Genomic DNA, 16,548 nt, shown 5'->3' with positions numbered 1-16,548 from the left:
TGGAATTTTAGACAGCCACTAAAGGTGCAACAGGGACAAAGTGTGCCTTCTTGGGGTGGGATTGATGTGAAAACAGATCATACAAACAGAAAATAGAGAGATCTGTGTGACTGTCCAACTGGTGCAAAAATAAGAAGCAGTAGCCTATGACTCACTGAAGTAAAATCCTAGCCCTGATCTGGGTACCCACGAATTCTGCACTGTTGCCATTTCCCTCTCCCTGTAATGAGCAGCGTTCCCTGGGTACTAACCCAGAGCCCTCCCTCTCGCGGGATCCCCACACCTCTATGTTTTCTCTCTCTTGCTTCCTTATCTGCCTCCTTGAAGATCTGTGTTTTCCAGAAATATACTGCACCCTGGTTATTCCCATTGTTACAGCTCAGGCAAACTCACCGTGGAGTCTCCTCTTCTGTTATTTTACTTCCTTGGAATTTGTTTACGAGCAGAGCTTTCTTTTTCTTTGATTTCTTAAGATTTCCCTCAGCATCATTAGATGCTGTCTGTTAAACCCTGGTTTTTGTTCTGGATGTTCCCCCAGGTAGCAGAGTAGCTAAAGAACTTTCTCCTGGTCTTAAGCCTTAGCTCAAGGACCACCTCCCCAGTGAGGCTCACCCTCACTCCCAGCTTAAAATTACAACCCCCAGCCCTTCCCTTACACTCTCAATTTCTTTTCTCTGTTCTCTCTCCTTTTTTTTTTATACCTCCTTTTGTCTTCTAACACAATATACAGTTTATTACATCGCCTGTCTGTCACATGTTGGGACCAGGGATTTTTGTACCTTTAGTCAATGATATAGAACAGCCTGACATTAGTGGTAACTCAGAAAATATCTGTTGCATTTGTTGTACTATTACAAGTGACATCTTTCCTTCACAAATTTGCAATCTAAGTTCAACTGTAGACCTAATAAGAAGTGAAAAACTATCAAGCAAAAAAAAGTTACGTTTATTATATGCAAGCAAAGACTTCTGTGTTCTTTCACCCAGCGAGGACATCCTAACCGCCTCCCTGTTTCACTCTCAGAGCTAAAGATCACCTATGCTTTTCATTCGTCTTTGAAATCGCTTTACATACGTAACTTCCCTTTTGTTTCCTCTGTCACTATTTTTGTTTCTGTCCTCCATTTTTCTTGTAGCATCTTATCTGGTACTTTTGGTTCTAGCATCACCCACCATCATTACACTTCATACATCACTATCCAAAATGCATAATGGTTTTTTTTTTGGCCATGCTGCATGGCTTGTGGGTCTTAGTTCCCCAACTAGGGATTGAACCCAGGCCGTTGGCAGTGACAACGTGCAGTCCTAACCACTGGACCGCCAGGGAAGTCCCTCAAAATGCATAATCGACTACATTACTCCTCCACGTAAAATCGCTCAGAGCTTCTCACAAGGACAAGGTTCACATTTCTTCAAGTGGCACGGAAGATTATTGATGATCATGGTCATCTCCTGCTGTATGAAGAAGGCAGGTTTTAGATTTTACCTGTGGTTCAGAAAGTATCACAGGGTACCTTGGGCTGCTGTGCTACGTGAGAGGAGCTTCCTCTTCTGTCTACCGGGGGAACATTTAGTCAGCGAGAAGGATCGGGCTCAGGCATCATCACTTCTGTAAAACCTGCCCTGAGGTTTTCTCATCATCTAGTCCAGGGCCAATTCATCTATGCTTCTAGAGCATCCCAGAGGGCCAGACCCATGTGCCAACCCAGAGAAGAGTCACTGTCCATCTCCCCCATACATCGTGTGGTCCTTGGCCATCTCTGCCTGGCTTTTCATGGTACCTTTGGCATCTCTCAGTTGGTAAAGAATCTACCTCCAATGTCAGAGACCCTGGTTCGATTCCTGGATTGGGAAGATCCCCTGGAGAAGGGAAAGGCTACCCACTCCAGTATTCTGGCCTGGAGAATTCCATGGACAGTCCATGGGGTCGCAAAGAGTTGGACACAACGGAGTGACTTTCACTTTCACTGTGGCATCTAACACAGAGGGTGTTCACATGGTTTGTTGAAAGTCACTAAATGTTTATAGGGAGAAGCCCTGGGTTAGATGCTACATCCCTGAGCCATGTGCCAAAGGAGGTGTGTTAGCTGTGAGACAGCCTGGAGGTAGAGGTCATGGACACCTAATAGCACACGTGGCGAGTGCAGCACTTGGGCACACAGCCCTGCTCGTGGACAGCCTGTGTTAACCCGTCCCTTCCAAAGATCTCACCACATGTGTGTGCAGATTCCAGATGCTGTGTTAGCCATCGCAATGTTTGTCTTTCTTGTAGCACACCTCAACTTTCCCTAGAGAACCCCATGGAACTAATAATAATGTTTCTTTTTAAGACTTGATCACTTCCCAAGCTTTCAGGGCTTACATTTTTCAAATGAAGCATGATTATAGGTGCAACTTCCTGTGCATCTCTGACGGTTTGTCTTAAAGTGTATTGCAACTTCTTAAATTTGAGAAATTAACTTTGTTTCAACATTCATATAAGATATCTTATAAAATTCCTCAACAAAAATAATATCAATAATAATACTTTTTAAAAATTATTCATCACTTCCTTTGGGGCCAGATATAGATTCTCCATGTATTTCCCCCTTGTACTTACCTGCCTAATTTAAGTGCAAAGCTCATTTCAGTGAGATAAAATAATTTCTTCCCCTCCATTCAAGGTATATCTTTATTCAATAATTATACCTCCACCCTGGCTCTGGGATTTATCAAAAAGATAATATATTTGTTATGTACATTCATTTTTCCAATACATATTACAAAATCAGCTTCTCTGGTTCATTTTTTTAAACTCAGAACTAATTCCTCAAAATATGTTAAGGTGGAAGTTACAAGGGTGAGATCTCCTGCCACCTGGGTTTTAATTCCAAACGATTTCAGCGTTAGTCTTTTTAAATTTGATTGATAGTAGGGAGAGTGTGCCTGGCCAGAGAGGAAAAAAGAGTTGGGATGAGATAAGAGAACAATTTCATAATGTTATTAAAGGCCTGGCAATAGGCTTTCCTGGTGGCTCAGTGGTAAAGAATCCACCTGCCAATACAGGAAACGTGGGTTTGATCCCTGGGTCAGGAAGGTTCCCTGGGTCAGGAAGGTCCCCTGGAGAAGGAAATGGCAAGCCACTCCAGTATTCTTGCTGGGAGAATTTCATGGTCAGAGGAGCCTGGCAGGCTACAGTCCATGGAGTTGCAAAGAGTCAGACATGACTTAACGTCTAAACAACAATAATATAAGACTGGTGTGCTGTAAGAATGAAAATTGGCAGATATTCAGAATAGAAGACACTGTATTCACTTGTTTATGTTATATTAGAATCTATTTGATTGTTCACAGGAAGAAACTAGAAGAAAAATAATCACTTTTTTTGGATTGTAAAGTTTCACTACTTATACAGATTTTAATGTATCATTTGTGTGGATTGATCTGGGTACAGTACTCAGTAATGACTCTGCTCCTGGAGAGGCTGACAAAAATGATTAACTGTTAATCTTCAGTTCTGTTTAATCTAAATCATTTCTACTTCCTTCTAAAATAACTGGCATCTAAAAATGAAAGGAAAAAAATATTTCTTAAGTTTGCAGGACAGACATTTGGGAACAGAAGAGCTAACTCTTGATTACATGTGGAATTCTTGATCACATACAGAACTCCTATTCCATAAACAGTGCGTTCTTGATTACATACCAAAAAACAGGTGTGAGGAAAACCTACAGACAAACTCCACAGATAATACTAATACTATATTTTAATCAACATTTTTGTTTCAAACCATTGGGACATCGAGGGAACTAATACAATTAAGGGAGGAGCTTCCAATTGCGGGACCAACTGTAATCACAGCCCAGAGGCCCTTATCTGGGGCCGAGGGGTAAGCTGTGCTGAACATTACTGAAATATAACTTTAGGAACTCTTATTTAATCTTGTGTAATTTGACAATGACATGGAAATATCGCATTCTTTATAATGATCATCAATCAGTATGACCTACCACGGTCAGGAGCTTCGGATGACTTCTCGGTCTGCAGGAAACAGAAAGAATAATGTCAAACAAAACAGAAACAGGTGGGAGTGGAGGAGGGTTAAAACAGAGAACTGGTAAATGTCGAATTAGCACCTTAGGAACTGGGCCAGAGAGAGTTCCATTTTAACATCCTACGATGGTCCTAATCAACCCCTTAGGGTTTGGGCATACACCTTGTAGCATCGAATACTGAGAGCTGAGGGTCTTCTATTAATAACATAGCAGATTATGAGATTTCATACCAGTGGAAGAAAATCTGATCATAAGATCTGGGTAAGCTGTTTTATTGTAAACTAAATCTTAGTTCATTATCTGTATAGTATTTTTCTTAGAAATGATCGTACGTTCTCTAAGGGCAGTGAACCTTGCTTTGCAATTCAGGTCCTACAAAAAGACATGGAGCAACTATTTCACGCTAGGCAAAATGGCAAGCACTTTTACATAATTTATCTTGTTTGTCTCAAATTAAGACAAGGAAAAAGATGTTTCTTTTTAAAATGTTTAACATTATTATGCATATATTCTAAAGTTAAAGACATGATCTTTCAATCAAGAAAAGAAACAACTTACCTTGGTTTTCTGACTCTCTCTCTGGACCTTCTAATGAAATCTTCCAACTGTTTATTTCTCTCTTCTAAACTGAAAGAAGAAACAACTGAAGTTTATGATTAAAATGGACTTTTTTAAGCTAACTTCACTGGAGGATTTGAGTAGATAAATTTAATGACGGTCGAGCTTTCTATACATCACCCACCCATCTTGGGTCTGCTCAGGCGTTCAGTTGTGTCCAGCTTTTCGGGACCTCATGGACTGTAGCCCGTCAGGCTCCTCTGTCCATGGGATTTTACAGGCAAGAATACTGGAGGAGGTTACCATTGTCTCCTCCACATTTTCCCAACCTAGAGGTCGAAACTGTGTCTCCTGCCTCTCCTGTTTGGCCGGCAGATTCTTTACCACTGAGCCACTTGGGAAGACAGCTATATGGGAACATGGAATTCTTTCCTAGCAACTCACATTATTTAATTAATTTTTCCCTTTAAAGTTTAAAGTGGTGAAGGAGGAGAGTGATCCCTCCTTCCCAGCCCTCTTTGCCCCCACATCCTGGACAACCACTTATCTGCTTTCTCTCACTATAGTTTTGTACCATCTAGAATTTGGTGTAGTGAAATCTTACACTCAGCCTAATTATTTTGCAATTCACACACACTGTTGCACCTACCCAAAGGTCATTCATTTTTTTATTGCTGTATAGAATTCCACTGTGTGGCCAGGTCACAATTTGTTAGTCATCTCACCATTTAAGGGACATTTAGGTTGTTTCTAGGTTGGGGCTATTACAAATAAAGCTATCTTGAAATTCTCTTTTGTGGTAACACATGCGTTCTTTCTTCTTGGATCAATACACAGGAGTGGGTTGGCTGAATCATACATTGGGTGTATTTAACTTTTAAAGAAGGCACCAGATTGGTTTTTAAGAGGTTGTTCCATCTTGCATTTCCACCAGCAGGCTATAAGCATTGCAGTTGCTCCATGTCCTTGCCGATACCTGGCATGGTCAGTTTTTCAGGCAAGCTGATAGGTGTGTAGCGGTCTGCACTGGGGTTTAATTTGCCTATTAATGATGTTGACTGTCATTTCATGTGCTTACTTGTCATCCGTATATCTATCTTCTTGGTGAAGTGTCTGTTCAAATCTTTGCCCATTTTAATGGGGTTGCTTTCTTATTCTTGGGTTTTGAGAGTCTGTTATATATTCAAGTTCTTTACCAGATATATGACTTGTACATATTCTTTCACGTTAGTCTTTTCATTCTCTTAATAATGTCCATGGGGGAGCCAAAGTTTTTAATTTTGATGAAGTACGATTACCAAAATTGTCTTTTATGAATCATGTTTTTAGTATCATATTTAAATCACTGCCTAACCCAATATCAACCCAACATCAGAAATTTTTTCCTATATTTTGAGAATTTTTTATACTTTAGCTCTTTCATTTAGGAGAAGGCAATGGCACCCCACTCCAGTACTCTTGCCTGGAAAATCCCATGGGCGGAGGAGCCTGGTGGGCTGCAGTCCATGGGGTCACTAAGAGTTGGACACGACTGAGCGATTTCACTTTCACTTTTCACTTTCATGCATTGGAGAAGGAAATGGCAACCCACTCCAATGTTCTTGCCTGGTGAATCCCAGGGACAGGGGAGCCTGGTGGGCTGCTGTCTATGGGGTTGCACAGACTCGGACACAACTGGAGTGACTTAGCAGTATCCATTTTGAGTTATTTTGTATGTGATACAAGGTATAAATGAAAGTGTTTTTGTTGTTTTGTTTGTTTGCAAATGGATGGCCAATAATTTCAGCATCCTTTGCAAAGAATGTGTATATATATATATACACATATATATACATATATATATGTGTATATATATGTATAACTGAATCACTTTGTTGCCCAGCAGAAATTAACAGAACATTGTAAACCAACTATATTTCAATAAAACGTATTTAAAAGATAAAAATAAAATCTAGATCAGCTTGGGGAGAAATAAGTCTTAACAATATTGAATCTGAAGATTTCTGAAATAAGTACACCTCCTTATATATTTGTCTTTATTTTATCTTTATATTATTGAATATATTATTTTGTATTTATATTGTCTCCTTTATTTTTTTTACACATCAAAGATAATTGTTTTATTTAAAAACAGAAATATTTATATGTTTGTTTGTGTTGCAGCCCTTATGGAAAAAAAATTTTTTTAAGTCTTTTGATTTGAAATTCAATGTAAACAAGTATACAATCTTAAACCATAAATTCTATTTTTTTTCTTTGTGTTTAAATGATGTGAAAGCTTTTGTTCTGTTCAAAGGGATATGTGTACTTGAATTACAGCAACTTCTCAGTAACTTCTTCACTGGTTTTGTTTGTTTAGTCACTAAGTGGTCTCCAACTCTTTGGCGACCCCATGGATTGTAGCCCGCCAGGTTCCTCTGTCCATGGGATTTCCCACGCAAGAATACCGAAGTGGGTGGCCATTTCCTTCTCCATTCTTTATTTTTTAGTGAGGTAAAATTGGTATGCCAAAGAATGCTCAAACTACCGCACAATTGCCCTCATCTCACACGCTAGTAAAGTAATGCTCAAAATTCTCCAAGCCAGGCTTCAGCAATACGTGAACCGTGAACTTCCTGATGCTCAAGCTGGTTTTAGAAAAGGCAGGGGAACCAGAGATCAAGTTGCCAACATCCACTGGATCATCAAAAAAGCAAGAGAGTTCCAGAAAAACATCTATTTCTGCTTTATTGACTATGCCAAAGCCTTTGACTGTGTGGATCACAATCAACTGTGGAAAATTCTGAAAGAGATGGGAATACCAGACCACCTGACCTGCCTCTTGAGAAACCTATATGCAGGTCAGGAAGCAACAGTTAGAACTGGACATGGAACAACAGACTGGTTCCAAATAGGAAAAGGAGTACATCAAGGCTGTATATTGTCACTCTGCTTATTTAACTTCTATGCAGAGTACATCATGAGAAACGCTGGACTGGAAGAAACACAAGCTGGAACCAAGATTGCTGGGAGAAATATCAATAATCTCAGATATGCAGATGACACCACCCTTATGGCAGAAAGTGAAGAAGAACTAAAAAGCCTCATGATGAAAGTAAAAGAGGAGAGTGAAAAAGTTGGCTTAAAGCTCAACATTCAGAAAACGAAGCTCATGGCATCCGGTCCCATCACTTCATGGGAAATAGATGGAGAAACAGTGGAAACAGTGTCAGACTTTAGTTTTTGGGCTCCAAAATCACTGCAGATGGTGACTGCAGCCATGAAATCAAAAGACGCTTACTCCTTGGAAGAAAAGTTACGACCAATCTAGATAGCATATTCAAAAGCAGAGACATTACTTTGCCGACTAAGGTCCGTGCAGTCAAGGCTATGGTTTTTCCAGTGGTCATGTATGGATGTGAGAGTTGGACTGTGAAGAAAGCTGAGCGCCGAAGAATTGATGCTTTTGAACTGTGGTGTTGGAGAAGGCTCTTGAGAGTCCCTTGGACTGCAAGGAGATCCAACCAGTCCAGTCTGAGGGAGATCAGCCCTGGAATTTCTTTGGAGGGACTGATGCTGAAGCTGAAACTGAAAGTCCAATACTTTGGCCACCTCATGGGAAGAGTTGACTCATTGGAAAAGACTCTGATGCTGGGAGGGATTGGGGGCAGGAGGAGAAGCGGACGACCGAGGATGAGATGGCTGGATGGCATCATGGACTCGATGGACGTGAGTCTGAGTGAACTCCAGGAGATGGTGATGGACAGGGAGGCCTGGCATGCTGCGATTCATGGGCTCGCAAAGAGTCGGACACAACTGAGTGACTGAACTGAACTGAACTGACATTATATAAATCTCAGGTATATGGCATTATAATTTGACCTCTGTATGCATTACTACAGAGCATTACCACCGGAAGTCCAGTCACCATCCATCACCACACAGCTCACCCCCTTCACCCGTCTCGCCGGCTCACCACTCCCTTCCCCTCGGGTAACCCCCAACAGGTTCTCTGTATCGATTTTGCTTTTGTTCTGTGTGTGTGTTTTATCTACACTTTCTTTCAGTTATCTTGTGGTGAGTTAGCACTGTTTTAGGGGGTGTAAGATCAGACCTTTTGCTTAAGCTCCAATGACAGCAAGCGCTGTACAAATGAAATTGGGAGAAAGGTGGAGGAAAGAGCATGTAAGAAATAAAGGGAATAAATAAGTGGAAAAACTTTGCAGAGTTAAAAACACTAATTTTGGAATATTCCATGCTGAATCTCAATAAATGAGAAAGTCTATTTGGTACGTGATACATTTCATTTGGGGTGCATTCAAAACCTTATGTGGATAAATTCTAAGGATAGCAAGGTTATTTTACTTGAACACTGCGGTGATAATCTTCTAAAATTCTTGGATGTTTCTCACTAATTCCTTAACCTCGCTCCCCACCCACCCACCCCCACATCAAAGGGAGTTCTGAGAAGGAAGAGGAAACTCTGGGTATTCAAGTAATCCAGACATTAAACAGAATACATACATTATTGAAGAATGGTCTTTTTGACTTACAAAATGGCACATTTCCCTCTTTGTAGGAGTCTAAAAGATGAACTCAGCAAGTCAGAAAGTGACATACCAGCAAATGTTTACGAAGTTAAAAATGCAGTTTTTGGACTCACTGTGCAATCCGGGAGTGGGATATCACAAGCCTTTGGTCAGCACATTTGATGATTTCCTCATAAGATGTAACCTTGGGAAACATTAGCTAAGACAATTATTCTGTGATCGATACTAGGATATTTACTTAGTTTTGTTCATTTTTTTTGCTTTGTAAGAATCTGCACAATTTGAAGTTCAATTATATGACTCCTGTGAATGAAGGTTTTACCACTGGCAGAACATCTTCCTTGTATTTTGAAATCAGGAATATGGATGCAAATAGAATGGAAATGTGCCTGTTCACCATGCAGGAAAAGTATCAAAAAATGGACAACTGTAGTGAAACAACTGTGATCCATACAAGTAGTATATGTGCCAACCCAGGGTCAGAGTCCACAATGCAGTTTTAAAAGGTAAACCAGAACACTATGTTGGCAAGATTTAGAAAGACCCTCCAAGTGAAGCGGTGAGGCTAAGACTAAGAAATTGCTGACAACAGAAGGCTATACTCACACATACAGTTCTTTGCTAGCTTTTAACTAAAAGGATAATAACACAAAGTCATGATGAAGTGAATGGAATTGAGACAAATGTGTTACGTCATCCCTCAGATCCCTTTTTTGCATCCAAATTCTAACGTTTTAATATATGACATAGTTTAAAAAATATATGTGTGTAAGAAAATCTGTACCTTATTTATTAAGTTGCCTAAATTTCTTTGATACTTGTCATTTTCTTCAGTGAGTCTGTTGTAGTGGTCTTCTTTTGTCTCTAGAAGATTTCCCAACTTTGCAATCTATGGAGCAACATTGGCAAAAATGATAACTTGGAAACTGCCATGAAAACCATGTATTGATGTTAAGAACGATGAGAACAGTGAGCTATACTTTATTTCAATATTCCCTTATGCTGATTTGTACCATAGGTGAATTGAGAGAGGCTGTTAGTTAGACTGCAGTTAGAACACATGAACAGAAATTTAAATGCTGTTTCAGCTTTTCTACATTTTAATACAATGAAATAGCTTTGCAAATAATTAGACACTTGCTAGTTAATACAAGTGCTTATTAGTCCCAAGTCTTTTCTTTCCGTTCATAACCAATGGATAGACTATCTTCTTTCCATATGTAACCAATGGATATTTGATTCTCTCTGAAGCACTGATGCGCTGCTTGATAACACGTTTTCAGGTTTCATCAATAGTCTCACGTGTATAAATGAGAGTTTTTAAAGGGTCCAGCTCAACGTGCGTCACATTCTGACTTATGGTCCAATTTTTTTTCTTTGTTTTTGGGGTTTTTAAATTTTTGGGGGGGTCCAATTTTTATTTGCAAAAAATTAACATTAACAATTTAGACATTGTATTCTTGCATTAACAATTTAAAATTTGTATTTCTAAAAATGATATCTAGGATAAATTACCAAGAAAGAGTATTCACAAGTTCCCCCGCAGTTACCTTAATTTTCAAAGCAATTATAGAAGGAAAAGGACAGAAACATTCCTTTTAAATAACAATGTTAAGAGTGGCCATTGATTTTCTAATGTTTATTTAAACATATTTATTTACATATGTTTACATGTCTGCCCTACAGGAAACAATGGCGGAACGAATTTTCTGCAGACATGGCAGCTTTCTTGCTCTTTCCCTTTACATAGATATATTAATGGGGACAATATCAAATTGGGGTCCCATTCCTCTGCCTGCACATGTTATTTAAGGCAGGGAGTACAGATATTAACTCAGTTTAACAGATAAACCCAGGGTGAAGAGAATTTAAAACGCTTTTTAAAGGACATGGCTAGAAGTAGAGAGAAGAGGGCGGCAGAGGCTGAGATTGTTTGCATCACTGACTCAACGGACATGAATCTGAGCAGACTCTGGGAGACAGTGGAGGACAGGGAAGCCTGGTGTGCTGCCGTCCATGGGGCCGCAAAGAGTGGGACACGACTTAGCGACTGAACACCACCACCTTGAACCTCTGTGTCTAGAGCAGCTCTTCCTTTCCTCTCCCTCCCTTTCCGTGTGCCAGTTCTTTATGGATTAGTATTTCTCACGCTTGGAATTTTTATCACGGTCAGCTTAATGTGCTTCTTTATCCTCTCAGGAGTTGTGTACTCTCGAAGCTTGCTTTCAGATGGGTTCAGGTGAGACATCACGGACAGTGCCCGTTCCATGCCTCATGCAGTCAAGGGCACACCTCACCAATGCGGTTAAGCTGGACAAGAGGGCTCTGGTGTGGGTCATTAAAAGTTTCTTGTAAGTCTTGAACTTACAGGTTTTAGCAGCCATTCCTTATTTTATTCAGGGATGCAAGATGCAATTTTCTATAGGTGTGTCTTCTGCTTTTTTTTAAGATTTTTTTTTTGATGTGGACCATTTTTAAAGTCTCAATTGAATTTGTTACAATACTGCTTCTGTTTTCTGTTTTGATTTTTTTTGCCCACGGGGCATGTGGATCTTAGCTCCCAACCAGGGATCCAACTGGCATCACCCTCATTGGAAGGCAAGGTCTTAACCACTGCACCATCAGGGAAGTCCCTCTTCTGCTTTTAACAGCTTACATTCTCCAAGGAAGAATTCTCCCTCATCAGTTATTCGGTTCCTCTGAAATACCGTTTGTACAAGAAAGTCTGCAGCACATGTTAGAGGCAACATAGTGTGTCTGAGACACTGCCATTTGTGAGCGTTTTCTCACTTCAGCTTCCCACCCCAGGGGAGACCGGGTCCACTCCAAACCTCTTTTGTGCCTGAAGCTCAGAACCAGCCAACAGGGCCTGCCACCGTTTCATCCGCTCCCTGCCAGCCCGCGAGCTCTCCTCTGGGCTCCTCCTCTTTTTAAAAAGGTCCCCTTTAGTCCTTGCAAACAGCTATCTACATATCGCACCTTGTTTTCTAGATTCCTTGGAGGCACGGCTTCTGTTTGATGTAACTTTCCATCAGTATCTCCATACTGACTAGCCTTGCTTACCCTTTCAAGGAAGTCAATAATTACCTATATAATGAAGAAAATTAATGAAGCAGAAAGGAAGGAAACTGTAAGCCCTCACAGCATCGGGCTTTTTCCTCTCTCTTATGCAATGAATTTAGTACAGAATGCTGACCTGTAACGATTTAGAAATACGATAGACTTCTCTAACCATGAAAAAAGAAATTATGGGGGCTTCCCTAGCGGCTCAGTGCTAAGAATCCACCTGCCAGTGCAGGAGACACGGGTTCGATCCCTGGTCTGGGAAGATCCCACGCGCCGCGGAGCAACTAAGCCCGTGAGTTGCAACTACCGAAGCCGTGCGCGCCTAGAGCCTGCGCGCCTGGAGTCTGCTCTGCAGCAGAAGCACCGCCGCTGGAGAGGAGGCCCCGCTGGCCAGGACCGGAGGAAAGCCTGAGCAGCGGTGAAGACCCCGTGCAGCAGTGAAGACCCCGTGCAGCCAGAAAAAAACGAACGTTTCCAAAACAAGCTAATTAACCTCTTTTTCATTATATAGTGGGATCCCATGGCAACCCACTCCAGTGTTCTTGCCTGGAGAATCCCAGGGACGGGGGAGCCTGGTGGGCTGCTGTCTATGGGGTCACACAGAGTCGGACACTACTGAAAAGACTTAGCAGCAGCAGCAGTGGGATCCAAATGGATTGTCACTTTCTAGATACCAGGATGTTTTAATTTTCTTCCCACAGATTTTCCCTCTTTTATCTGCTTTTATCTTCTTTTTTCCAGCTTTATCGATATACTGCTGATGCAACCATTGTGTAAGTTTCAGGTGTACAGCGTGTTGATCTGATACACTGATACATTGCAAAATGATTGCCGCCATTAGCTCCATCCCTCCCACAATCACCACTCCCCTGTGATTGCTTTGGGTGCCATCCAAAGGACGTGTGCCATTTCCCTGGCACCCCCTTAATCGTGATTGCTGTAAACACCTACTGCTCTAAGAATGGTGGTTGTATGTGCCACAATATAAATGTTCTTCATTCACTATTGGAAACTTGCACATACTTGAAAATTTCTGCATTTTGAAAGAAAAAAAAAATTCTAAACAGAAATCAGGCAGGACAGTATCTAAAATTTCAAAACCCGAGAGTGCAAACTTCAGTTCTATATTTGTGGGGGTGAATAATACTGCTACTATGCCAGCGTGTGACCGTTTCAAGGAGCAAAGTTTTTGAAGGCAGATCATTTCCATAACTCGTTATGAAGACAGTGTTGTGAATAAAAAGGCTAGCAAAGCAAGGAAAGGTGTTCCTTACCAAAAATTCAAGCTCCTTGCTTAGGTTGTGGTGCGGGTTCAGTTCGGCTGCCAGGGCAACAGGCGCGTCTCTGACGTTCTTGGCTTCCTCGGAGTCACATCCTGCAACCTGCGATGAAACATGCCTGTGTTCACTTCCAATATGTTCACTTTCCTTGGGACGTTTGACAGCGAATATGCTATCAGTGAAGCCATCAGAGAGCTCTCCAGTGGCTTCAATAACAGAAAGCTTTCGATGTAAGATCTAAAATTGCATTTTTGTATGTTAGAGAAACAGGACACAGTGAATGTTTAACTCACCCCGGGAACCTGATGTTGACATTTTTCATTAGCAAGTAACTCTCTGAAAGCTGAGATTTTGTCTTTATGTTTCAGCAACTAAGGAAAAAGGCATTTTCTATTTCAGAGACAGAGAGGAAATAAGACTACATTCAGTAACATTTCTAATAAAATCATCAAACCATGCACAGCCCAATCCCCGTCTCAAAGGTGTTTTGTATTTTGAGCTCCTGTGTAGCAGAGTTCATACAACATAACTGAGACTGCTGTCCCCAGAAAGGCCTGCTAGCCAAGGTGCCCCCTGACTGGCTTCTAGGAACCTGGATCATGGGAGGGTCTCCATCATTTCCCGATATGAAGTCTCACTGTGTCTAAGCTATTTGCACAGAGAATGTGGTTTACGCTGAACGCCTCCTTCCGCTGGGAGAGCCTGGGATTTCGGCAGGTGGCAGGCAGAGGGTGCCTGTCTACGCGACCAGCCTCCGATAGAAACCCTGGACACTCAGTCTCCAGAGAGCTTCCCTGGGAACACTTCACATGGGCTGCACGGCTCACTGCCAGGGAAGGGAAGGGCACCTGGTTTCCTCTGGACTTTGCCCCACGTGCTTTCCCCTTTTGCTGGTTTTGCTCTGAATCCTCTCGCATTAATAATACCTCATAACTGGGAAGATGACTGTGTGCTGAGTCCTGTGAGTCCTGTAAGTCACCAAACATGAGGGAGGGCTTGGGAGCTCCGCAGAGCTTATCCTAATACCCAATTGCTTTTATAGCCAGGCTATTGAAACTCTGCTTTAAAGAAAAAAAATTAGCCAATTTTTTCTAGATACAATTTAGTATCATCTCTTGTTTGTTCCATATAATAATGATAGATATTTAATATTCAATATCCTAACTCCTCCACATATCAGTGATAAAGTATGCTGTACAGAATTTTTTTTATTATGAACAGTTTCTTAAAAAGAGAAAAAACTTTAATGAAGCCCCATGTAACTATTACTCAGCTCCAACTATTGACAGTTAACGATCAATCTTGTATCACTTAATACCCCAGGCACTTGCTCCTCCCTGCAACTCTCTTCAGTCAATCAGTGGCGCATCACATTATTTCGTCTGCCAATATTACAGTGCCGACACAGAGATTCACCAGGAGAGCATAAATATCTGAAGCTGTATTTCTGAAACATCCCTCTTGGGCTTCCCTGGTGGCTCAGATGGTAAAGAATCTGCTTGCAATGTGGGAAACCTGGGTTCGACCCCTGGTTTGGGTATGGCAACCCACCCCATTATTCTTGTCTGGAGAATTCCCATGGACAGAGGAGCCTGGCGTGCCACAGTCCATGGGGTGGCAAAGAGTCAGACACGACTGAGCAGCTAAGCACAGCATCCCTTTTGAACCCTCAACTAGGCTTCTTTTTGAAGGTTGGTTTAAGAAGTGGAGACCAGTAGCTTTTCTGCGTGCCTGTTTATTCCTTGGTCCTTTTCTCTATAGGTTAGCCAGAAGATAAGTTCCCCAGAGCACTTGCAACAAATTTCCTATCCAATCTACCTCACAGTTCAGAGAAGTCATTTCCTGCTAGTACAGAATTGAAATTGAATTCCAGATTTACTATTCAGTCAGGTAAACTGGTCACTTCTGTTTTCCTCTTGATTAAAAATGGCTCCTGTTCCAGCCCTGTTATCATTTTCCCTACTGAGAGTCACAGCATGCTGGCATAAGTCCCTTGGAAGGAGGTCACCATTACAACCATTACCCCTACCATGGTTTGGCCTCAGGCTAAACTACAGTGAAGGAACACAGCCCCACCTATCAGCAGAACATTGGATTAAAGATTTACTGAGCATGGCCCCGCCCACCAGAGCAAGACCCAATTTCCCCACAGCCAGTCCCTCCCATCAGGAAGCTTCCACAAGCCTCTTATCCTCATCCATCAGAGGGCAGACAGACTGAAAACCACAACCATGGAAAACTAACCAAACTGATCACACGGACCACAGCCTCGACTAACTCAATGAAACTATGAGCCCTGCCATGCAGGGCCACCCAAGACAGACGGGTCATGGTGGAGAGTTCTGACAAAACGTGGTCCACTGGAGAAGGGAATGGCAAACCACTTCAGCATTCTTGCCTTGATAAACCCATGAATAGTATGAAAAGACAAAAAGATATGACCCTGAAAGATGAACTTCCCAGGTCCACAAGTGCCCAATAAGCCACTGGAGAAGAGCAGAGAAACAGCTCCAGAAGGAATGAAGAAGCTGAGCCAAAGAGGAAACAAGACCCAGCTGTGGATGTGTCTGGTGGTGAAAGCAAAGTCCGATGCTGAAATGAACAGTATTGCATAGAAACCTGGAATGTTAGGTCCATGAATCAAGGCAAATTGGAAGTGGTCAAACAGGAGATGGCAAGAGTGAACATTGACATTCTAGGAATCAGTGAACTAAAATGGACCAGAATGGGTGAATTTAACTCAGAGGACCATTATATCTACTACTGTGGGCAAGACTCCCTTAGGAAAAATGGAATAGGCCTCATAGTCAACAAAAGAGTCCAAAATGCAGTACTTGGGTGCAATCTCGAAAATGACTATGATCTCTGTTCATTTCCAAGGCAAACCATTCAGTATCACAGTAATCTAAGTCTATGCCCCAACCAGTAATGCCAAAGAAGCTGAACAGTTCTATGAAGATCTATAAGACCTTCTAGAACTAACGCCAAAAAAGGATGTCCTTTTCATTACAGGACTGGGATGCAAAAGTAGGAAGTCAAGATACCTGGAATAATAGGCAACTTTGGCCTTAGAGTACAAAA

At 41.6% G+C, this 16,548-nt stretch overlaps 1 protein-coding gene across 1 annotated transcript in view; it reads right to left on the bottom strand.

Annotated features, from left to right (window-relative positions):
• Positions 1-3,297: 3,297 nt before the first annotated feature.
• The window catches only part of CAGE1 (cancer antigen 1), a 39,668-nt gene continuing 26,417 nt past the window's right edge, over positions 3,298-16,548 (bottom strand). Inside the window, exons 6-12 of the mRNA XM_069563105.1 lie at positions 13,761-13,838; positions 13,462-13,569; positions 9,906-10,010; positions 9,235-9,305; positions 4,593-4,661; positions 3,990-4,020; positions 3,298-3,542 (exon numbers count right to left, since the gene is read on the bottom strand). Coding sequence (XP_069419206.1) covers positions 3,501-3,542; positions 3,990-4,020; positions 4,593-4,661; positions 9,235-9,305; positions 9,906-10,010; positions 13,462-13,569; positions 13,761-13,838 — 504 coding nt within the window. The 3' untranslated portion in view covers positions 3,298-3,500. The remainder of the gene's footprint in view (positions 3,543-3,989; positions 4,021-4,592; positions 4,662-9,234; positions 9,306-9,905; positions 10,011-13,461; positions 13,570-13,760; positions 13,839-16,548) is intronic.

This window comes from Ovis canadensis, chromosome 20 (assembly GCF_042477335.2).
Source record: "Ovis canadensis isolate MfBH-ARS-UI-01 breed Bighorn chromosome 20, ARS-UI_OviCan_v2, whole genome shotgun sequence".
Lineage (NCBI taxonomy): Eukaryota > Metazoa > Chordata > Mammalia > Artiodactyla > Bovidae > Ovis > Ovis canadensis.
This window is presented reverse-complemented; position numbering and strand designations above follow the sequence as displayed.